General features: G+C 39.7%; 1 protein-coding gene across 1 annotated transcript in view; it reads right to left on the bottom strand.

The window, feature by feature from the left end:
* Positions 1–5,237: 5,237 nt before the first annotated feature.
* Positions 5,238–24,243, bottom strand: part of LOC100249651 (ADP-ribosylation factor 1) — a 32,082-nt gene continuing 13,076 nt past the window's right edge. Inside the window, exon 9 of the mRNA XM_002277545.5 lies at positions 5,238–5,622. Coding sequence (XP_002277581.1) covers positions 5,589–5,622 — 34 coding nt within the window. The 3' untranslated portion in view covers positions 5,238–5,588. The remainder of the gene's footprint in view (positions 5,623–24,243) is intronic.

The raw sequence follows: 24,243 nt of genomic DNA, 5'->3' as shown, positions 1-24,243 counted from the left end.
TCCTTAACCCAAGTTTAACCCAACTTCATTACTTCAAGTTCAGGTTAGATTCAAGTTGATTACATTAGACTCAAGTTGATCAAGTTAAACTCAGGTCAAAATTCATTTATTTAAAATTAACATAGGAAACCTAAATAAATAACAATTCCTAATATTTATTTAGGAATTTGATAAATATTAGGAATTGTTATTTATTTAGGTTTCCTATGTTAATTAGGACTTTTAGTCTAATAGTAATTGGAATCCTATTACAAGTACGATTAGTTTATTATAAATAGGTTTTTTATTATGTTAAATTTAAAAATGCAATAAATTTATTATTTTAGCAAAAATATTATCAATACCCAATTGTGTGCGTTCCAACATTAGTATCAAAGCCAAAAGATCAGAGAAGGTGAAATGTCATATTAGAGCTAGAATACCAAGGAATGTGCAAAATCACAAGAAAGTTGCAATCTTGTTGGTGAAATTATGGCTACAAATAATAACTCAATTCTTCCTCAACACCCAAAATTCACATGTAAAAATTTTGATAATTGGTGTATTCAAATACATGTCTTATTTAGATCTCAAGATTTATGGGATCTAGTGAATATTGGTTACAACGAAGTGACTGATTCAAAAGAATTCGAGGCACTATCAAATGAGTAAAAAGATTCATTGAAAGAAATATTAAAAAGCACTTTATACAAATCTTCCAACTAGTGGATGAATCCATATTTAAGAAAATCTTAGAGGCGGAAATAGCAAAAGAGACATCGGTTACTTTACAAAAATTATACAAAAGTGATGAATGTGTCAAGCGAATGAAGTTGCAAACATTAAGAAGTGAATTCCAATCTCTTCGCATGAATGACTCCGAATTTATCTCAGATTATTTTGATCGGGTACAAACTATTGTTAATCAGATGCGGGTTAATGGTGAGAAGCTTGATGATCAACGGATAGTAAAGAAAATTATGCGCTCTTTAAGTGCAAGATTCGACTATACTGTTGCAGCAACTAAAGAAGGAAAGGATATTCTCGCTCTTACAGTTGAAAGATTGATGAGTTCATTATGTTCGCATGAACAACGAATGAATCAGAAAACCAACTCTACAATTTGGAGCAAGCCTTGTAGAGTAAAGCATCTATTAGAGGTTGTGGTGGCCAACAAGGTGGCAGAGGTCGTGGTTATGGCAGAGATAGAACAGGACACAACAACTTCAACAATATAAATGGAGATGGTGACACAAATTCTTCTAAAGGAAGAGGTAAGTCAGAATGTCGAACAAAATTGCAGAATGAACAAGATGAGCAAGCAAACACCGTCGAGGTATAGTAGAATTTGGTATTAGCCTGCAATGTGGCAACATCAAATGTAGATTGGCAAGATGTTTAGTATCTTGATATAGGATGCAATAATCAAATGTGTGGTAAGAAATAATTGTTTTCACAATTAAATGAATCAATCCGATGCGATGTTAATTTTCGAAACAAATCCAAAGTTTCGATCATGGGTAAAGGTAATGTTAAAATACATTCTAAAGATGGTACTGATGTTACTATAGCAGATGCATTTTTTGTTCTAGATCTTTTTTGGAATTTGTCGAGTATGGGACAATTAATAGACAAAAAATGGCATATCATTAATATCTCTAATGGAGTTTTCACCCTTAGCGATAAAAATAAGAAGATGAACAAAAGTATAGGTGACAAAGAATAGGATGTTTCCTATGTTTCTTCAAGCATAAACTTTATTTAGTTTGAAGGCAACAATAGAAGATAGCAATTGACTTTGGCATCTTCGCTGTGGGTTGAAGTCATTAGTGCAGAAGAACATGGTAATAGAATTACCTATGATTGATATTCCAAATCATGCATGTAAAGGATGTCTCCTTAGGAAACAACATAGGAATTTTTTGCCAATTAGAAGATCCAAAAAAGTTAAACAACCTTTAGAGTTGGTGCATACAGATATATGTGATTCCGATGAGGTAAGATCTCTTGGTCATAACAAATATATTTTGACCTTTATAGATGATTTTACAAAAAAGAGCTGGATTTATTTGTTAAAAGAAAAATATAAGGCTTTTAACAAATTTAAAGAATTCAAAGTTGTTGTTAAAAGACAAAGTGGTTTCAGTCTTAAGATATTAAGATTTGGTAGAGGAGAGGAGTTCACTTCTAATGAATTTTATAATTATTGCAAAAGTCAAAGTATTCAACAATAATTGATAGCTAGTTATACCCCTTAACAAAATGAAAGGACGAATAGAACTATTGTTGAAATGGCAAGAAGCATGTTGAAGGTCAAGTCTCCTCCAAAAAAATTTTAAGTAGAAACTGTTACATGTGTAATGTCCTTATTGAATAGGTGTTATACTAAAGCAATCTTTGGAAGAACACTTAAGGAAGCTTGGAGTGGTCATAAGCCAGAAGTTTCTTTTTTACGAACTTTTAGGTGTATTACATATTCCTATATGCCAAAGGAGCACATAAAAAAGTTTGATGACAAAATTGAGAAGTGTATTTTTCATTGGTTATAGTGATGTAACTAAAGGTTACAAACTATATAATCTAGAAACAGGGAAGTTAATTGTGAGTGGAGATGTTCAATTCTCGAAGAATGAGAGTTGAACATGGACTCAAACACAAAGTGAGGAAAAAGGAGTTGTCATTGAAGAAGACTTTGATAATCAGAAGGATTCTACAATAGATATTTCTACTTCAAATACTTCTTCTCCTATTAGAAGTTCTCTTATGCAAACAAAAACAAGGTAAGACTCTAAATCACAAAGTCACCCAAAACGTTCTCATATTATGCCTACACATCTAAAGGATTATGAAGTCATAAAAGACACAGAAATTATTGATGAAGGTTTAGTTTATTTTTGTCTATTTGCATATTATGATCCTATTTCATATGAAGAAGCAGCAAGTGATGAGAAGTGGATTCAAGCAATGAATGAATAAATTCAATCAATAGAGAAGAACAATACATGGAAGCTAACTTTTCTTCCAGTTGGAAAAAAGCTTATAGGTGTTAAATGGGTTTATAAGACAAAATATAAACTTAATGGTAATGTTGATCGATTTAAGGCAAGATGGGTTGTAAAAGGCTATAAACAGAAGCCAAGTATTGATTATTTTGAAGTTTTTGCGCCAATTGCTAGATTAGATATTGTTCGCATGATAATTGCACTTACAGCTCAAAAAAATGTGGAAAATTCACCAAATGGATGTGAAGTCAATTTTTCTTAATGGTGTACTTGAAAAAGAGGTTTTCGTTGAACAACCATCAAGATATATTAAGAAAGGGTAAGAGAAACAAGTTTACAAACTCAATAAGGCGTTATATGGGTTAAAGCAGGCACCACGTGCTTGGTACACATGAATTGACACCTATCTATTACAACATGGATTTCAAAAGTATCCTTTTGAGCACACACTTTACATCAAGTCAAATTATAATGGTGATGTAATTATTGTTTGTCTCTATGTGGATGATTTAACCTTTATAGGAAATTGTCAACAAATGTTTAAAGATTTCAGGGAGGCAATGAAACAACAATTTGAAATGATAGATTTGGCATTAATGTCTTATTTTCTTGGAATTGAAGTCCAACAAACAGATGATGGTATCTTTATCTCACAAAAAAGTTATGTTTTAGACATTCTAAAACAATTCAAGATGGAATCATCATCAATAATCCGTACTCCTATTGCAAAGCGACTAGAGATTAAAAAAGAAGACATTGGAGGATTAGTAAATCCCACATATTTCAAGGGCATAATAGAAAGTCTTCGTTATTTAACTTCTGCTAGACTAGATATTGTTTATGGAGTGGGAATTATTAGTCAATTTATGGAAAAACCATATCAGTCACACTTGCAAGTGGCAAGCGAATTTTGAGGTATGTAAATGGTACTCGTGATCATGGAATCTTCTACTTCTACTCAAAGAACTTCAGTTTAATGGGCTACACAGATAGTGATTGGAGATGGGATGTAGAGACTAGAAAGAGTATTGCTAGATATGTTTTTTTATCTTGGAACAGGAGCATTCTCATGGTCATCAAAGAAGCAACAAGTTGTAGCATTATCAACCATAAAAGTTGAATAGATGGCAATTACTTCCGTAGTATGTCAAGTAATTTGGCTTCGCATGATGCTTAGTGAATTGAAATATAAACAGAAGGGTTCTACAAAGATTTTGTGTGATAATAAGTCTACTATTGCATTGACAAATAATCTGATGTTTCATGGTAGAAGCAAACATATAAGCATCAAATTTCATTATATTAGGGAACTTGTAAAAAATCAAGAGATTGAACTTGAGTTTTATAGATCAGAAGATCAAGTTACAGATATTTTTACCAAGCCACTAAAAACAGACGTGTTTGATAAGTTGAAAATGATGCTTGGTGTGATTGACTTTACAATTCGAATTAAGGGAGGCTATTGAAATTATAATCTGACTTAAAGCCAAATTAGAGTAAGTTTAAGAATTTGATAAATATTAGGAATTGTTATTTATTTAAACTTCCTATGTTAATTAGGACTTTTAGTCTAACAGGAATTGGAATCTTATTATAAGTATGATTAGTTTATTATAAATAAGCTTAATGTAAACTTATAATTATTGAACTAATACCAACAAAGATTCCATAATGTGGCACTTTGTTCCATTCCAGGATATTAGCAATTTTAGATACAAGATGGTAACCATATGATGTCTCGTCGAGGCTATAGATTACAAAATTGATCTTATTAACTCTTATTTGTTATATCTTTAATATTAGGTAATAAGGTTACGGGAGAGCAACCAAAGAAATAGATACGGATACATTTCAGAGTTTAAAAATTTATATTTATTATTCTCATTCATTTTTACTTTCAAGTTACAATATTGAGTTAATGTTTATATATAAACAAATAATTATCAAAAAACAAGTATAAATAACAATCAAAATAGAAATTTTATGATTTCTGTAAGGGAGAGGGAGGGGGAGAGGGAGAAAAGCAAACCATCAAGAGACTAAAGCATTATTGTTTTCACGTGACGACTCCTATTCTGTATTCTACTTGGGAAACCAACAAGCAAGTACAACAAGACCCACCTCTCAGCAATTTTCTTTTCTTTCACGTTTTTTTCCTTTTTCATGACATAAACGGCCATCACAAGGGCTGCTGACCTCAAAACTCCCACAGTAGTACATTCACGAGTGTGAAATACAGAAAAAGGGGGGAATTAGTAAAACCAAAACATTCTCTCATTTTTCAATTAATAAAACAAAATTTAGAAAAAAATAAAAAAGGTAACAAAGCCCACAAAAAGGTGCATCCTATCAAGCAGCAACTGGAAAAATATAAAAATACAGAGTACCAAACAAGGAAAATAATGCACTAAAATATAAATGTCTTTGATGAAAATTTTACATGTGTATTATCAGTAGTTGAATCCAGATACGAGGAAAGATCAATGAGATAACTCTCTATCCATGAATGAATTCTCTCTCACAACTTCTCCCAGTTGAAAAATGAAGCCTCTTTCTTTGTTCTGGCTTGGCTAACATAGCACCTTCACCTTTTCATCTCCCAAGTAGTTAGCCACCTCCAGACTTGAGTGTATTACTCAACCTACATCCATAAGCAAGCAATTGCTTTCATTAGATTTCTGTAAAAATGATAATCAAACAGAAAAGGGGGCAACAAAGATTATAAAAGTAGCATTGTCTACCACAATCCTAGTTGGGCTTTTTCAGTTTGTGAATTGAGCAAGTATCAACAACTACCTCAGTGCGAAACTAGCTTTGCCCAAATTGGGAATTGATGTTTTACTTCAAAGAAGCCAAACTTTTCAATCTTTTTATTCACCATAGTTTCCATTCAACAGAAGTGATGAAATATATTAGAGCTTTATCTAAAATAGAAAGTGGTGTTTGACTTCTGACAGCCTAAACTTTTCAATATTTTATCTCACTCCATTTAATCTTTTGCCAAATCAATGAAATACTAACTTAGTGAAATTCTATTTCATGATCCTTCCAAACATGATACACAACAACAGACACGGTTTTCCCTTAGTTGCAAGAATCTTCCATGTTCATCACCAAAGCTTTAATCGCATAACTACTTGAAGTAAATGACTTGGAAGAAAATCAAGCACGTCAGAATACAACGAATTTTTTTCAGAGATACATCCTCCAATGAGCTACATATATCACAACAAATGTTAGAGGTTTTAGAGGAGATATAAGAAAGAGATTTAGATAAGGGAGAAACATGAATCACATGTCAACATGGGTAGCAAGTTTTTTTTTTTTTTTTTTTTTGATAAGTAAGCAAGATATATATTAAAGAACGGGCTAAACGCCACAAAGCATACAGGGAGTATACAAGGCGGCTAAAGCCTCAAAAAGAAAAAGGACCAGAAAGAAACTACCTTCCCTTAAGTGGAAGCTATCCACTCCAAAAAACCTATGAGGGAGAAAGACTCCTCACCTAGATACACTTTGGCCCAATTCCACAAGTTACAGACAAAAGAATACTTTAATTTCTGAATATTCAACTCACCCCCCCTAAAAGCTAACCTATTCCTCTCCCTCCAAACCGTCCAAAAAATACATAACGGAATGGATTTCCAAATCTTTTTCCTTTTCTTCCCTACAAATGAGCCCCTCCAGGAGATTAAAGTCTCCTTTACAGTTTCTGGGAGGACCCACTTAACATCTATCAACCCAAAAATAATATCCCAAAGGGCTCTAGTCACTATACAGTGTAAAAGAATATGATTTACATTCTCTTCTTCACAACCACACAGAAAGCAGCAATTCGGGAGATGCACCCCTCTTAACTGGAGTCTATCCAGAGTAAGCACCTTCCCCCACGTAGCCTCCCAAGCAAAAAAACAGACTTTAGTTGGCACCCTATCCACCCATATTCTCCTTGCGGGAAATACTGTGACATTAGGCTTATCCAACTGCCTGTAAGCTTCTTTGATTTTGAAAATACCATTTCTTCCCTGCCTCCACACAACTGAATCATCCTCCAAGGAGGGCCTGTGGCCCCTCAAAGTATGAAGCAGCTCTCCAACCATATCCATCTCCCAATCATTGAAGTCCCTCATAAAAACAAGCTTCCAATCCCCTTGGCCCGAATCCTGATCCCACATCTCCTCAATCGTAGCATCCCTATGCACGGCAAGGATAAAGAGTTGATTGAAGCATTGGGACAACGGAATGTCAGTGCACCATCTATCTTTCCAAAATTTGATTTTGGAACCCTTCCCAACTATAAATGCCAAATTTTCCCAGCACCAATCAGATTCCTTCATTATCTCCTTCCAGACCCCTACTCCTGCCGCACCACTGACCTTCTTTGGCCTCCAGCCATAATCCTCTTGCCCATATTTTGTAGTGATCACTTGGTTCCAGAAATTATTCTTTTCACAAGCAAACCTCCAAATCCACTTTCCCAGCAAGGCTCTATTCAGAGTGGCTATTCTCCTTAATCCTAGCCCTCCCTTGTGTTTCTCTGTACAGACCGCATCCCATTTAATTAGATGAACTTTTCCCTCCAAGTTTCCTCCCCCCCATAGGAAATCTCTTTGTGTTTTTTCCACTCTTTTAGCAACAGACTTAGGCATGCGGAAAATAGACAGTTGGTAAATTGGCAAGCTAGCCAGGGTGCTTTTTATGAGAGTGATTCTCCCCCCTTTGGATATGTACTGTCTTTTCCAAAGGGCAAGTCTCCGCCTGATCCTCTCTTCCACCCCATCCCACATAGAAGTAGCCCTATTGGGGACCCCTAAGGGGAGGCCCAAATAATGAGAGGGCAAAGACCCCACCCTGCCACCTAGCTCAGCTGCCAACTCAAGAATATCCTCCACATCTCCAACTGGAATGATCTCACTTTTGGCTAGATTAATCCGAAGACCCGAAGCCGCTTCAAACCAAAAGAGAATCCAGCTTAGGTGAGAAACTTGCTCTTTGCTCGCCTCACAAAACACAATTGTGTCATCAGCAAAAAATAGGTGGGAAATATTCAAGGATGTTCTACTGCCACCCCGTATATTGCACCCTGAAATATAACCCCCCTCCACCGCTCTCCTGATAAGGACGTCCAGAACCTCCATTCCCATAACAAAGAGATAAGGGGAAAGGGGATCCCCTTGACGAAGCCCTCTAGTGCTAGGGAAGAACCCAGCTGGCACTCCATTAACAAGAATGGAGAATTTAGCAGAGGAAACGCAACTCCACATCCATCCCATCCACTTGGGCCCAAAGCCCATTTTTTGGAGGACCTTCATCAAGAATTTCCAATTGATGCTATCGTAAGCTTTTTCTATATCCAATTTGCAGATAAGACCCTTTTCTTTCCTCTTCTGCCACGAATCTATCACCTCATTAGCAATTAAAGACGCATCCAGAATTTGTCTACCCTTTACAAAGGCATTCTGAGCAATAGACACCACCTTACCAATCACTTTTTTGAGCCTATTAGCTAAAACTTTAGCCAACAGTTTATAGAGCCCCCCCACCAGGCTGATAGGTCTAAAGTCTCCAAGATTCTCCGCCCCGCTTTTCTTAGGAATCAACACCAAAAAGGTGTTGTTGAGGCTCTTAACAAAGGAACTATGCTCATGAAACTCTTTAAACATCTCCATGATCTCCTCCTTGGCAAAGTCCCATGCATCTTGCCAAAAGGCAACAGTGAAGCCATCCGGGCCAGGGGCTTTATCCCCATTCATCTCCATCAATGCCGAGTGAATCTCATTCTCTGCAAATGGGGTTTCCAAACTCTCTGCATCTTGCAGGCTGATACAACCCACCGGAATGCTACCAATATCCGCCTGCCAACCCATGTCTTCAGTAAGCAACTGCTGGAACGAGTTCACAACACCTTCTCTCACCTCCTGCTCCTCTACTAGCCACTCCCCATTAACCTTAATTCTGTCCATAGCGTTGTATCTTCGATGTGCACTAGCCATTCTATGGAAAAACCCCGTATTTTTGTCCCCATCCTTTAACCAAAGCTCCCTTGAGTGCTGTCTCCAATGGGCTTCCTCCAACAGGACCCATTTCTTAAAGGAATCTTTAGCTTCCTTTTTTAGTTCGGCTTCCTCCATAGACAAAACTCTCTCACTTTCCACCCGATCCCAAAAATCTACTTGATGTAAAGCTGAAGCTTTATTAGTTTCCAGCCTCCCAAAAACCTCTTTGTTCCACACTTTCAGCTTCTTTTTAATTTCCTTCATTTTGACGGCCAATCTATAACTAGCGCTGCCCCTGACTTCAATTCCTTGCCACCAAGTTCTAACAATGTCATTAAATCCCTCAACCTTAAGCCACATATTTTCGAATCTGAACGGGGTTGGGCCTCTTCTTATCCCACCCCCCTCTAACACGATTGGAAAATGATCAGAAGTTGGTCGAGATAACCTGCCCTACGTGACGCCACTAAACTGATCTAACCAGCTAGGAGAGACTAAAAATCTATCTAGTCTCGCCCACGCCTGATTATTCAGCCCCCCACTCCATGTGAACTCTCCCCCCTGAAGGGTTAAGTCCACCAGCTCTAGATCATCCACAAACTCTGCAAATCTCCGCATGGCTGAGCTGGTTCTTCTTTGGCTGCTCCTTTCGTGTTGGAACAGAGTGATGTTAAAATCCCCACCGAGACACCAGGGATCATCCCAAAGGCCTCTTATTGCCCCAAGTTCTTCCCACATACCCTCCCTTTCCACTTTGGTGAAAGGGCCATACACTCCCGTAAAAACCCAAGTAGCCCCATTTTCTATGGTCTTGAATCTACAAGACAAGGAAAACTGACCCTCTTCCCAGTCAAGAATCTCCAGGACCCGCTTATCCCAGCATATCAAAATGCCACCCGCAGCCCCTTCCGCATTTAGGGCTCTCCAATCTAAGAATCTCCCCGAACCCAGACTTCTCACTATACCCTCCGACATCTCCTGAATCTTAGTTTCCTGAATGCACATTAGGTCCACCCTCTGGTTCCTTATGTAGTTCTTAATTATTTTCCTCTTAGAGCTGTCATTAGCTCCCCTCACATTCCAGGTAATAATCTTCATCTTCATCGGGCAACTATCAACTGGTTCCCCTGGCCCTGTGAAGGAGCTTTCTGCTTAGTCCCTCCCTCGTAATTGACAGAGCATTCCAGCCTCTTCAGCTCTCTTTCAAACTTTGTCTTTTCCAGAAGTTCTTTACTGTGAATCTTCTCCCGCCTCTTTCTGATTTTAGTCAAAAAGCACAAAATCTCTTTTTCCAGTCCCTCTGTAGAGAATCCCAAGAACTGGCTAAATTTAGCTAGACTGCCTTCCTCCCATAGATCCTCTTTCTCATTTTCAGTATGTTGAGAACCAATGCCACCATTGTTCTCCTCCTTGCCCCTGGCCACGTCACTGTTCTTGTTGGCCTCTCCCAATTTCCAGGATCCATCTACATTCTCTACGTTCCCCTCATATACTGTTAACCAAGTCGACATATCCCCCCTTAATTCCTCCTCAATACCCCCTGGGCGATCGAAAGACTCTCCCTCCGGAGCCCGATCAGAATTAGAAAATAGAAGAAGAGGTGTACCCACAGCCCGTTTACCTTTAGGATGGGAAAATGAGGCATACCTTTTAGCTTCCTCTTCCAGCACACGGTCAGTCATTGAAAGACCAACATCCCTTTGTCCCCTTCTAGACTCCTCTAGCACCAAACTCATCAAAGGATCCTCTGAAAAGGTTCCTTTTCTGGAACTAAAACAGCCCAGAAGACCAGCCTTCTCTAGTGGAGCAGTTGGGCCCTCCCTTTCCGGGCCTCCCACCTCAGATAACTGATGGCAGGCCAATTCAGCAGCCCAACTTGGGCCTGCCTCTAAATCACCCACCTTAGCCTTATTTTTTAACTTACAGCCCAAAAGCCCATCTATTTTGTTCGGCCCACCATCCTTCTCCAACCCATAAAGGCCCATATTTGGGCCACAGGCGGCCGACCCATCCATTCTGCCGTGAGCTGGACCCTGCCCATTCTCCTGCACAGCTCTCCCATCATCTGGCAACTGCAGGTCCTCTTTTCCCGCACCAAACAACTCCTTTCCCACGCGCTTCTCCGCGCGTGAATGCGAGTCACCCCTAACCTCCTTCTTCCTTCTGTTTTCCGTCGCAGAGAAGAGCCGTCTCACCACCGGCCTAATCTCCCACCATAAAGCCACAGAATATGCCTCATCCTCTACCTCCATCTCTAGCATACTCGGTCTGAAATCACCTTTTGTTTTAACCAAAATCCTAGCCCACTGGATCTCACTCATCGACCTTGTGCGTTCATCCATGTCTATGAAGCCCCCACATTCCTCCCCTATTTTCTTCAGAATCCCCTGGCTCCAAAGCGAAATTGGAAGGCCGAAGATTTTAACCCAGGCTACCTGCTCCATCTCCTCCTCGACCCGACATCCCATCTTTGGGTTCCATCGGTCTAGCCGTAAATGGGCTCCTCCCATCAGTCTGCTCCCCGAAGAGACCACACGTTGTACCTCACTAATATCTTCAAACTCCAACAAAGCCTTACCTCTTTCCAACTTGGCCAGCCCTAGCTTGCCTTTTAGGCCCCAAGAATTTGCCCAGAGGTTACCCAACCTTTCCAAGTCGTCTTCCCCCTTTCCGTTGGATTTCCAGCTCGCGACGAGGCAATGCTCCAGCTTCTTTAAGTTACCAGCGATCTCCTCCCTAGTGACCTTCATCTTTATTGCGTTTAAGCTAACCCGGTCTGTCCTTCTGACTGCTTCTGCATAAGATTTCACCGGAGTAATTTTTCCGACGGTCCTTACCTCCTGCAACTCTGTTCTTCTGCCGGCCAACTCTTCCATTTGACATACCATCTCCGCCATGGCCGTCCATCCTCGTTTGTCCCTCCTTCCTCTCGGTAAGAAGATGCAAAACCTTTTTCGTTCCAAATCTTCAACCCCCAATCTCAAGAAAACACCCGCTCTGTTGAATCCCCGAGCCAAGGTGAACAGCTTACCTTTTTCTTTCCACTCCTTCTCCCATCGCCCCTCTTTTTCGTCCCGAATACAGTGGATTAAACCCTCCTTAAAGAGCCCTAAGCTGTCCAGCCCTAGCCGAACCCATGTCGAGACCCCTCGTTTCTTCTCCACTACGCGAACCTGGCATTTCCCTTTCCTATCTTCCAGGGCAAGCTCGAAGGTCTTGGATTCCACCGTAAAGCTTCGCCTTCGGCTCGCCTCGCCGATCTCCTCGTCGTCCCCGTCACACGCGCTCTCACGCGCCCTCTCGCCCTCTCTCTCTCTTGCGCTCTCTCGCTCTCTCTCTCCCATTTTAAACTAACATGGGTAGCAAGTTGACTCACAACAACAAGGATTTCTGATAAAAGTAAATGTAGGATACAGAATTTCTTATTATAGAACATTAGGTAGAGGAAAGGTACAAATTGGACTACAAAAAGGCATAACATCGTCCAATATTTGGATATATATATGTGGGAATCGAGATTTGGTAAATATGTTTGGCACATGCCTAAACAAATAGCAGGCTGGCTCAGGCCAAAAAAAAAAAGGCTCTCTTCAAACTGCATTAAATTCAAGACTGCTCATTGTATAAGTAGGACTACAGAGTTGCATGGTGGAGCCTTGGCCTAGTGCTTCAAAGGCACTAAACTCTTTATTGTAGTTGAGAAATATGGTTGGCCAAGGGAGAAGCATGCCACTATATGCCAAGCTATAATGACAGGAGAAATATTGGATTTAATATACCTAGCATCATATCTATAAAGATGGACTTGTTTGGTCTTCTGGGGATCCAACGCAATTCAGTACAAGAATTGTTAGCCTAGATAGTCACAACTTTGGTTCCCAATACCATTACATGTGGTTTGTTTTTTTTTTTTTCCTTTTTTTGGATAGGCAAATAAGGATATATATATATATATATCTTTATAAATAAAGCCCCAAAAATGGCACAACGAGGTACACAAGATTTATACAATTACTACCAAGAGCAGACAAGCAAAAGGAAGAAAGAAAAAAAAAAACAACAACAACAACCTCCTCTCCTTACTTCATGCTCAACCAATCTAAATAATCTATCATAAACATAGAAAGATCATCTATGTATGCTCTAACCCAATCTAAAAAGATACACATAAACGAAGATTTGATTGCTTGATCCGACTGTTCAACTCCTTCGAAAGACCTATTTCATTTCCTTCATGATGTTCAAACCAGGCACATAGGAGCAGCCCTTATGCTTTCTTCCCCTTCTTTCCCATAAAAGAACCATGTTGACTAAGAAGATTGCCTCTAACAGAAGACTACATTACCTAAGCCACTCCAAACAAAGAGAAAACCAACTGCCATAAGATTATCACTTTGAAACCATGAAGAAGCAAGCGATCAACCGACTCTTCATTCCCTTTACACATGTGGCGTCTATTAGGAATACTCCAATTCCTCCTTCTAAGTTGATTCAGAGTTTAAATCCTTCCCCGAATAACCCTAATATTGCTAATACCACATTTTTCTCTATTTTGTTTTTTATAGGTAAATTTTATTTTTGGTCTTACATGGAACCCCCCCTCCATACCCACACCAATTCTCTCCACAATTTAAACCTTGGTTAAGAGTTTCATTTTTTATTTTTTTCACAAAGACAAACAAGCCCACCCTTTACTTAACGAATAACCAATCTACAAAATCAATCAATGACAAAGTGTGATCCTCTATATACACCCTAGCCCAATTCGCAAAATTATACAAAAAAGAACATTTGATGGTTTGGTCAGCCCATTCGACATCATTGAATGCTCTCTCATTCCTTTCCTTCCATAAAGTCCACATTAGGCATAAAGGGGCAGCCCTCCATGCCTTTGCCCTTCTTTGACCCACAAAAGCGTCATTCCATCCAAGCAAGTTCCCCCTCATGGTGGAATGCAAAACCCATTGCACACCGAAAAGGGAGAAAATCAGATTCCACAACATACTAACCTTGTTGCAAAACAGAAAGAGGTGGTCATTAGTTTCTTCTTCTTCTTTACACAAGAAAAATCTATATGGAATGTTCCATCCTCTTTTTTTCAACTGGTCGGTAGTCAAAACTCTATTCCAAGACGTTTCCCAAGCAAAAAATACCCACTCTCACTGGAGCCCAAGACCTCCAAATAATGCACCAAGGGAAAGGGTCACTAGAAGCCCTTGTGGTGTAACGGTAGAGAGAACTAACTGAAAAAACAACCAGTCCCACTTTCTCTCCAACTCAAAGTATCCTCCACATCTCTTCTAACAGCCAAAGAATGAAGCTTCCGAAACAAAGACTCCACCTCACCCATCTCCCAATCATTAAGATGTCTTGAAAAGTGGGGACTCCAATAACCCAACTCCCCACTCTCCTCCCAAGCATCTGACACCGACCCATCTTTCTCTACAGCCAAGAGGAATAAAGTAAGAAAAGCATCTTTCAACGTTTGATCCTCACACCACAAGTCCTTCCAAAACTTAACCCTTCTCCCATTCCTTACTATGAAATGGGATCTATCTCAAATGTCCTCCCATTCTCTTCTAATGGCTTTCCACACCCCCACACCAAAACCTCCTCTCCCTACTCTCAAACACCAACCCCCTCTCTCCAAACCAAACTTGTCGATGATGACTTGTTTCCAAAGGGGCTCCCTTTCTTTTGCAAATCTCCAACTCCACTTCCTAAGCAAAGCCTTGTTAAGGGCCACAAGGTTGCGAATTCCTAGTCCATCTTCCTTCTTATCAGCACAACAAATTTTCCAATTCACCAAATGAGGCCTTTTATCCAAGGCTCCACCACCCCAAAGAAAGTCTCTTTGTATCTTCTCAAGTCTTGCACTCACCTTCCAGGGAATGACAAAGATGAACATAAAATAAATTGGAAGGCTAGAAAGGGTACTTTAGATCAAGGTAAGCCTCCCACCCTTAGAGAGATATTGTCTCTTCCACATAGATAATCTTTTTCTAAATCTCTCTTCCACCACATCCCACACCCTACACCACACCTCAACCCCACAACTAGCTCCTCCATGTTATTTGCCCCTCCGATGGGAATAACCTCACTTTTATCTACATTCACTTTTAAACCAGAAAGCGCCTCAAATCACATAAACACCCAACTTTAATATCTCAGCTGGTGACTACTGGCCTCACAAAAAATTAAGGTGTAATCAGCAAACAACAGGTGGGACACATCCCACCCCTCTCCATTTCTTTTCCCCACCTCAAACCTCGAAATAAAACCCCTGCATCTGGCCCTAAGCAGCAGCTAACTGAGCGCCTCCATGACTAGAATGAACAGATAGGGAGGCAACGGGTCGCCTTGTCTCAAGCCCCTTGAGCTGTGGAAAAAGCCTGAAGGACTCCCAATGATTAGAACTGAAAAACTAGCTATGGAAATGCACCACTTGATCCAACTAATCCATTTTTCCCCAAACCTCATTTCAGACATAACAGAAAGGAGAAAATCCTAGTTGACATGGTCGCACGCCATGGATAAAGGCGTGCTGAAACTCCGAAAAGTAATTGAGGGTAGACTAACAACTTCTACATCAATTGTTAGGTGATTCTGACCTTGCAAACACAATAAATTTTTTTTTTTGATAGGTAAAGGAAATTTCATTAAAAGCCAAAGAGGCTAAAGAAAGAGTATACACGGAGTATACCAGAAAACAAAAGAACAAAAGACAATAAGGCAACAAGCCTGATCCTTACTTGGTAACTAACCAGTCTACAAAATCAATCAAAGAGAAAGTGTGTTCCTCTATCTAACCCAATTCACAAAAGTGTACAAAAAAATGGATTTGATTTCTTGGTCATTCCTCTCAACATCGTCAAAGGCCCTCCTATTCCTTTCTTTCCATATGGTCCACATCAAGCAAAGAGGGGCAGCTCTCCAAGCTTTCTCCCTTTTCTTGCCCACAAAGGAACCATGTCATCCCAATAGGTTCCTCCTCACAGAGGAGTGCATCACCCATTGCACCCCAAAAAGGGAGAGGATCAGAAGCCATAACATTCCAACCTTCTCACAAAACAAAAGAAGGTGATCTATGGTTTCCTCTTCATTTTTACACAAATAGCACCTGTTAGGGATGCTCCACCCACTTCTCTTTAGGTGATCAATGGTGAGCAGCCTGCTCCAAGCCACCTCCCAACCAAAGAAGCTAGCCCTAATTGGAACCCAAGGCGTCCAAATAATTCTAGCTGAGAAAGGAGTTCTAATGCCCCTTGAGAACGAGTTATAAAAAGACTTGACTGAGAAGGTCCCATTCTTGTTATCTCTCCACCAAAGCAAGTCATCCACACCTCTTCTAATGGTCAAAGGATGACGTTTGCTTAACAAGCTTTCTACTTCCCCCATCTCCTAATCATTTAGGTGTCTATTAAAACGAAGCCCCCAGCTGCCCCCAACTCCGTCCTCCTTCCAAGCCTCAACAACCCAGCCTTCTTTGTTGACTGTTAGATTAAACAAGTTTGGGAAAGCATCTTCCAAAGATTGATTTTCATACCACAAGCCCTTCCAAAACTTCACTCTAGTACCGTCCCTTACGATGAAGCAGGAGTGAGTTCGAATGTTCTCCCAACCATTTCTAATGGCCTTCCAAACCCCCACCCCATAACGGTCTCTTACACCTTTGGAGCACCACCCCCCCTCTTGAAAGCTATACTTTCTAAAGATAATTTGCTTCCATAGGGGATCATTCTCATTAGCAAATCTCCACAGCCACTTCCCAAGTAAGGCTTTATTAAGAATAGCTAGGCTACGGATGCCCAGACCTCCATCCTTTTTAGCAGCACAAATAATCTTCCAACTCACCAAGTGAGGTCTATTCTCTAAGGCGCCTCCGCCCCATAAGAAAATAAAATAAAGTATAAGTAAATTGTCCCTACCTTTGCCCTGTCTAGGTGGATTTGATAAATTTATTATCAGCCTAAGGTTTAATTGGAGTATGTTAATATGAATATAAACTCTATTGAAAGAAGTGCCTGATAAAAAGGGTGTGTGACATAGAGCATACATGAAGTACGCTAAGTGCTAAAGGCAAGAAAAAGAAACAGACCACAAGATAAACAACTTCCTAACTATTTCCTAGATAATCAATAAAATCAACTAAAGATCTATAATCAAAATCCAAAGAGACACTTGCTGAAAAATACAAAGTATTTAACAAAAAAACTTTTCACTCTTACTATTTAACTTTCCATACTCCTCAAACATATTCTATTATGCCCTAAAGCAACTCCAGATCAAGAACATGATTAGCCAATTCCTATCCCACTTGTACAGGCAACACCTTTTTTTTTTAAGGTAAATAAGAGCATGTGTTAGAAACACCTAGAAACGGAAAAAACAGTACACACAAAGTATACACTAAACGCTCAAAAAACTAGGCATCACAAAGACAAAAGAGCCCACCCCTTACTTAATGAACAAACAATCTATGAAGTCAACCAAAGACAATGTGTGATCCTCTATATACACCCTAACCCAATTCACAAAATAATACAAAAAAGAATATTTGATAGCTTGGTCAACCCGTTTGGCATCGTTGAACGTTCTCCCATTCCTTTCCTTCCATAAGGTCCACATTAGGCATAAAGGGACAGCTCTCCACGCCTTCGCCCTTCTTTTACCCACAAAAGCTCCATTCCACCCAAGCAAGTTCCCCCTCATAGTGGAATGCAAAACTCAATGCACACCAAAAAGGGAGAAGATCAAATTCCACAACATACTAGCCTTGTTACAAAACATAAAAAGATGGTCATTAGTTTCTTCTTCTTCTTTACACAAGAAACATATATTTGGTATGTTCCATCCTCTTGTTTTCAGCTGGTCGGTAGTCAAAACTCTATTCCAAGACGCTTCCCAAGCAAAAAAACTCACTCTCACTAGAGCCCAAGACCTCTAAATAATGCACCAAGGGAAAGGATCACTAGAAGCCCTTGTGTAGGAAGGGTAGAGAGAACTAACAGAAAAACAGTCATTCCCACTTTCTCTCCAGCTCAAAGTGCCCTCCACATCTCTTCTAACAACCAATGGATGAAGCTTCTGAAACAAAGACTCCACCTCTCTTATCTCCCAATCATTGAGGGGTCTTGAAAAGTGAGGACTCCAACAGCCCCACTCCCAAGCATCTGACATCCAACCATCTTTATCTATAGCCAAGAGAAATAAATTACGAAAAGCTTCTTTTAGCATTTGATCCTCACACCACAAGTCCTACCAAAACTTAAACCTTTTCCCATTCCCTACTAAGAAGTGGGATCTACCTCGTATGCCCTCCCATTCTCTTCTAATGGCTTTCCACACCCCACACCAAAGCCTCCTCTCCCTACTCTCGAACACCACCCCCTTTCCTCTAAACCAAACTTGTCAATGATGACTTGTTTCCAAATGGGCTCCCTTTCTTCTGCAAATCTCCAACTCCACTTCCCAAGCAAAGCCTTGTTAAAGGCACAAGGCTACGAATTCCTAGTCCTCCCTCCTTATCAACACAACAAACTTTCCACTTCACCAAATGAGGCCTTCTCTCTAAGGCTCCACTGCCTCAAAGAAAGTCCCTTTGAATCTTTTCAAGTCTTGCACTCACCTTCCGAGGAATGAAAAAGATGGACATGAAATAAATCGAAAGGCTAGAAAGGGTGTTTTTGATCCAAGTAAGTCTCTTACCCTTAAAGAGATATTGTCTCTTCCACATAGATAATCTTTTTCTAAATCTCTCTTCCACCATATCCCACACCCTTGGGGATTTGAAAGAGGCACCCAAAGGAAGACCCAAATAAGAAGTGGGAAGCTTCCCTGCTCCACACCCCAACCCCATAGCTAGCTCATCCATATTCTCTACCCCTCCGACGGGAATAATCTCGCTTTTATCTTTATTCACTTTTAAACCAGAAAGCGCCTCAAACCACATAAACACCCAACCTAAATATCTCAGTTGGTCACTATTGGTCCTACAAAAAATTGAGGTGTCATTGGAAAACAACAAGTGAGACACATCTCGCCCCTCTCCATTTCTTCCCCCCACCTCAAACCCCGAAATAAACCCCCACTTCTAGCTCTGAGCAATAGCTGACTAAGCACCTCCATGACCAGACTGAACAAGTAGGGAGATGACTAGTACTCAAAAAAAGCATATTTTAGATAGTAATTCTCATGAGTTTCACATCTTTTGAGTAATAATTATGCCTAAAATGCTCAATTAACATGGTGTTGCCCTTGCAAGAATTACTAATAAGTTTTATGAAGTTTTGGAGTCATTTCAAGGTATGATTTTGATACATTGGTGATAAAAGAGATGAATCGAATTGAAAAGGGCAAATAATGTGGATGATGGGGAAGAATTAGTGTAATTGGATTGGGATTTGAAGCTAATTTGGAGGTAGTTAAGGCGAAGTCAAAAGAAGAAAATGGAAGAAACGATCAAAGGGAGCTCAAAAACATTTTTTTTTTTTTGATAAGTAAAAAAAGTATATTAAACGAAAAGAGGAAACACCAAAAACCGGTGCCCTCTAAGTATACAGGGAGTATACACACCACCTTTCCTAACTAGGAGCCTATCCAGTCTACAAAACTTACAAGAGAAGAATGACTCTCTGCTAAGGAACCCCTGACCCAATACCAGAGATTACAAACAAAAGAATATTTCAACCTTTGAAGCGAAAGGTCCTCATCCCCAAACGCTAACCTATTTCTCTCCTTCCAAACTGTCCAAAAAATACATAACGGCGCCATTTGCCAAGCCTTCTTGCGTCTTTTGCTCACAAACCCTCCATTCCACCCAAGAAGGGTTGTCTTCACTGAACACGAGAGAGTCCAAGATATACCAAAAAGAGAGAAAAGGAGGTTCCAAAGGACCCGCGTCTTGATACAATGCAGTAGGAGATGATCCACTGTTTCTTCTTCAGATAAACAGAGAAAGCACCTGTTAGCCAAAGAGAAACCCCTCCTTTGAAGTTGCTCCTGAGTTAAAACTTTGCCCCAAGAAGCCTCCCAAGCAAAGAAAGCTACCTTGGGAGGCACTCTTGCCCTCCAAATTCTTTCACTAGGAAACAAAGGAAGACCCCCCGGCTCCATCATAGAATAAAGGGATCTAACTGAGAAAACCCCATCCTTTGAAGCTGTCCATATCACTCTATCTTCCTCCTCCCTTTGAACCCTGAAAACTTGGATCTTTTGCAACAACCGCTCCAACAAAATAATCTCCCAATCGTTAAACGCCCTTGCAAAGAGAGGAGTCCAGCCAATCCCATCACCAACCGGATTCCACACATCCGAAACCCAAGCATTCTTTGCCATGGATATGGAAAAAAGAGATGGGAAAGACTCACAAAGAGGCTCATCACCACACCACTTGTCTTTTCAAAATTTCACTCTTTGCCCATTACCCAAATGGAAGGCTACCCTGCCGTCAAACAACCCCCACTTCTTCCTAATTGCTTTCCAAAGCCCAACTCCATTTCTTCCCAACACATCCCGAGTACACCAACCCCCTTCCTCTACGCCATACTTAAGGCTAATTACACTCCTCCACAAAGCATCTCTCTCATTAGCAAACCTCCAATTCCACTTACACAATAGGGCGTTATTCATCAAAGATAAATTTCTCACCCCTAGACCACCTTTTCTTTTCTCCAGACATACCAAGGTCCATTTTACAAGGTGAGGTTTATGGACTAAAGTTCCCCCACCCCACAGAAAATCCCTCTGAATTTTCTCCAATCTCAACCTTACTTTTCTAAGCAAATGAAAGAGAGACATCAAATAAAAGGGAGCTCAAAAACATAAATATTGGAGATTCTCATGATCATGTGAAAATTTCACATGACTATGCGAAATGGACCAAAGGAGGAAAATCGGTTGCAATATAAGGAGGATGCCTAAGTTGATTTCACATAGTCATGCGAAATGGTCCAGAAAGTTGTTGTTGCTGCTATTGCTCCACTGATTTTGCACGACCATGCGAAATTGATTCTCTTTGTGTGAAATGGCTAAGCTCATGCCAAATTATTATTTTGTTGTTAAACTCCATATTGCCGAAGGGAGAAGGTTCCAGAAAACCTTTTAGATGATGTCAAGTGTCCACTTAACCTTGGCATATAAATAAGAACTTGAATTTCTCATTAAAGAGCTTCTGGGATACTTTTGATTTTAGATTTTTCTAGAAACTCTTTCTCTCAATAGAATTCTCTATTTTCTTTCATTTTCCCTCATTTTCTCACTAGCCAAACATGCCTTATGAGACCAAATCTTCAAGCATGAGTGGCTAAACCTCGTTTTCTCGAAGGAAGGAGGATCTAGAGGCAAGATTTATGGTGAATTAGAGCAACGAGCTTTAATTACAAAGGTAATTTGATCCAATTGATTGATTAATTGAATTTTGGAGATTTTTCTCTTCAAATTGTCTTGAATGACTACTACAATGCAAACTAGGTAGATTCATCAAATTCTTAAAGTTAGATTTAATAAGATCGAATAGTTGTATTGTGTGAATCATTGGAAGATGATTTGAAGAAAAATTAGATCTAGACCTAAAGTTCAATCAAAAATTGGTTTAGATGAGAATTTAGATTTTCAATCTAACTTGATGATAAATGGATCTCAACATCTATTCACCATATAAATTGCTTTCTAGAATATTCTAACTCTAAGAATTTCTTTTCCTTGTTATTTTCTCTTGTTCTACATTTTATTGTTCTTTCAAATTTGAAATCATTATTTTTTATTTTTCATCATGAATTGTCAATCCAATTTCACTTTATCACGATCATTTCTTTTTTCCTCCATTCAAGCCTTAATGACCGAAAATAAACCATCCCAATGGATGACACCTAAGATCGTTATACTACCATAACTTTTACTAAAAACCTTTTTGATCAGGCAAGAGTTACTTTAGCATAGTTGAATTAGGTTATAAATTTCGTTTTGATGCAATTAACAATGAAAAATCAATCGATCAGGAGACAGCGGGTCACCTTGTCTCAAGCCCCTTAAGCTTGGTGAATTCCCTTTTCTTAAGCTAGTCCATAGTAAGAATTTTCTCCTACATTGTCACCAAAGTAAAAAAAGCTAATCTTTGTATAAAGAGACCCAAACCTCCTCAATTTGAAAAAGAACAAGACGTCCTCATGCTCTTATAATAGGATTTGACCAGAAAAAAAAATGCCCTCCTTCACTGACCTCCAAATCCAGCCCAATTTGTCCAAGCAACCCACCCCATGTACCACCCTCTAAAAGCAGTAAAGAAAATTCTAAACAATCCAAGCTCCCAATCATGGAAATTTATCCTATGCAGAGGACTTATGACCCTAACACAACCCCCACCCCCCTAAGAATAGATAATCCCCTTGAGGATTTCTAAGAGAAGTTTTTCTCAACAAACGTAGAAATAGGATAACAGAAGCACTTTTTATATAGAAGAGAAATCAGGATAAGAAGGAAATTAGATGAGAAGAGAAGAAGAAATTAGATGAGAACAATGTAAGAAAACAAAGAAAGGGGCAAAAGATGCCTTTATTAAATTTTGATTTCCATACCACATCCTAGCAGTTTAAAGTGATCAACTTAATTGTGATTTAAGAAGCATATAAGCATATTCCGAAAAAGAAAAAAAAAATTCATATACCTATCACATAATTTTCTTTTCCTGTACTTTATTCATTCATTGACCTTAGTGAACCATTCAATTCAGGACCTAATTTGACTAAGAAGAATTCTATAGACCAACTTTGTAATGACCTTCAAGCAGAATTTCATTCTGAATTGACTGAATTTCGTCCAAGATGGCTAGGAAATTATGCTAATTACAAGTCAGTTGATCCCCATTGAACTCACACAAAGGGAGCTCCCCCATCAAACATCAAGCCATCTCCCACAATATGATAGTGCATTTCTGAAAAGTTTCCCATCCGTTTTTTATTGGTTTCCAGAGGCCAACCCATTTTTTTTTTATAGGCAAAAGCAGAAATATATTAGAAAAGGGCACCAAGAGGAAAACCCAAAAGCATACAGGGAGTATACAAAAGGACCTTTAAGGCACACCCAAGGGAAGAGAAAAAACAAGCCCGACCCTTATCTAGCGCCTAGCCAATCAAGAAAACTAGGTAAAGTGAGAGGACCTTCATTTACAATTGATTTTGTCCACACCCAAAGATTACAAACAAAAGAATTTTCAACCTATGAACCGAAAAGTCCTCATTATTGAAAGCAATCTTGTTTCTTTCCATCCAAACCGCCCAAAAGAGGCACAACAGGGCTGCCTTCCACACCTTTCTATGCTTCTTGCCCAACATAAAGCCCCTCCATTCAACAAGGGTCTCTCTAGCCGAAGATGGAAGGACCCAACACACTCCAAAAAGGGCGAACAATAATTCCCATAAATCTCTTGCCTTGGAGCAATGTATAAGAATATGATCAATTGACTCCTCTTCCTCACAGCACAGAAAACATCTGTTGGCAACAGCCCACCCCCTCTTTTTAAGCTGATCCATAGTAAGCACCTTACCCCAAGAAGCCTCCCAAGCAAAGAAACACACTTTGGAAGGCACACTAGGGTTCCATATCAAACCATGAGGGAAAAGACCAGCTCTTCTTGAAGATAGATCATTATAGAGTGATTTAACTGAAAAACTCCCGTTCAAAGTCACTTTCCACATCATTCTATCTTCCATAAGAGGACTAAGCCTTGCACCTCGGATTGTCAAAAGAAGCCTCTCCACCTCCTCCACCTCCCAATCATTGAAGGGCCTAGAAAATCTAGGACTCCAAACCCCTTCCACTCCCGAAGTGTCCCAAAACTCCTCTACCCAAGCCTCCTTAGAGGAAGCAAAAGCATACAAGGAGGGAAAAGAATTGCATAAGGGGAAGTTCCCCCACCATAAATCTTTCCAAAATTTTACCCTTCTACCATTCCCCACTAGAAAAGCGACTTTATTTTGCATAAGGGCACCTTCCTTCCTTATTTCCTTCCAAAATCCTACTCCATAACTCTCCCTAACATCTCTAGAACTCCAACCCCCTTCTTCCTCCCCGAACTTCCTACTAATGACATGCCTCCAAAAATTCTCCCTTTCAATCGCAAAACGCCAATTCCACTTGCAAAGAAGGGCCCTATTAAGGATGGAAAGGCGTCTAACTCCCAAACCCCCCTTCCTTTTATCCATGCAAACGGTATCCCAATTAACTAAGTGAGGCTTCCTCTCCAAAGCACCCCCTCCCCACAAGAAATC

The sequence above is a fragment of the Vitis vinifera genome, chromosome 11, assembly GCF_030704535.1.
Source record: "Vitis vinifera cultivar Pinot Noir 40024 chromosome 11, ASM3070453v1".
Classification (NCBI taxonomy): Eukaryota; Viridiplantae; Streptophyta; class Magnoliopsida; order Vitales; family Vitaceae; genus Vitis; species Vitis vinifera.
The sequence above is the reverse complement of the archived record's forward strand: the minus strand, read 5'-3'. Positions and strand labels throughout refer to the sequence as shown.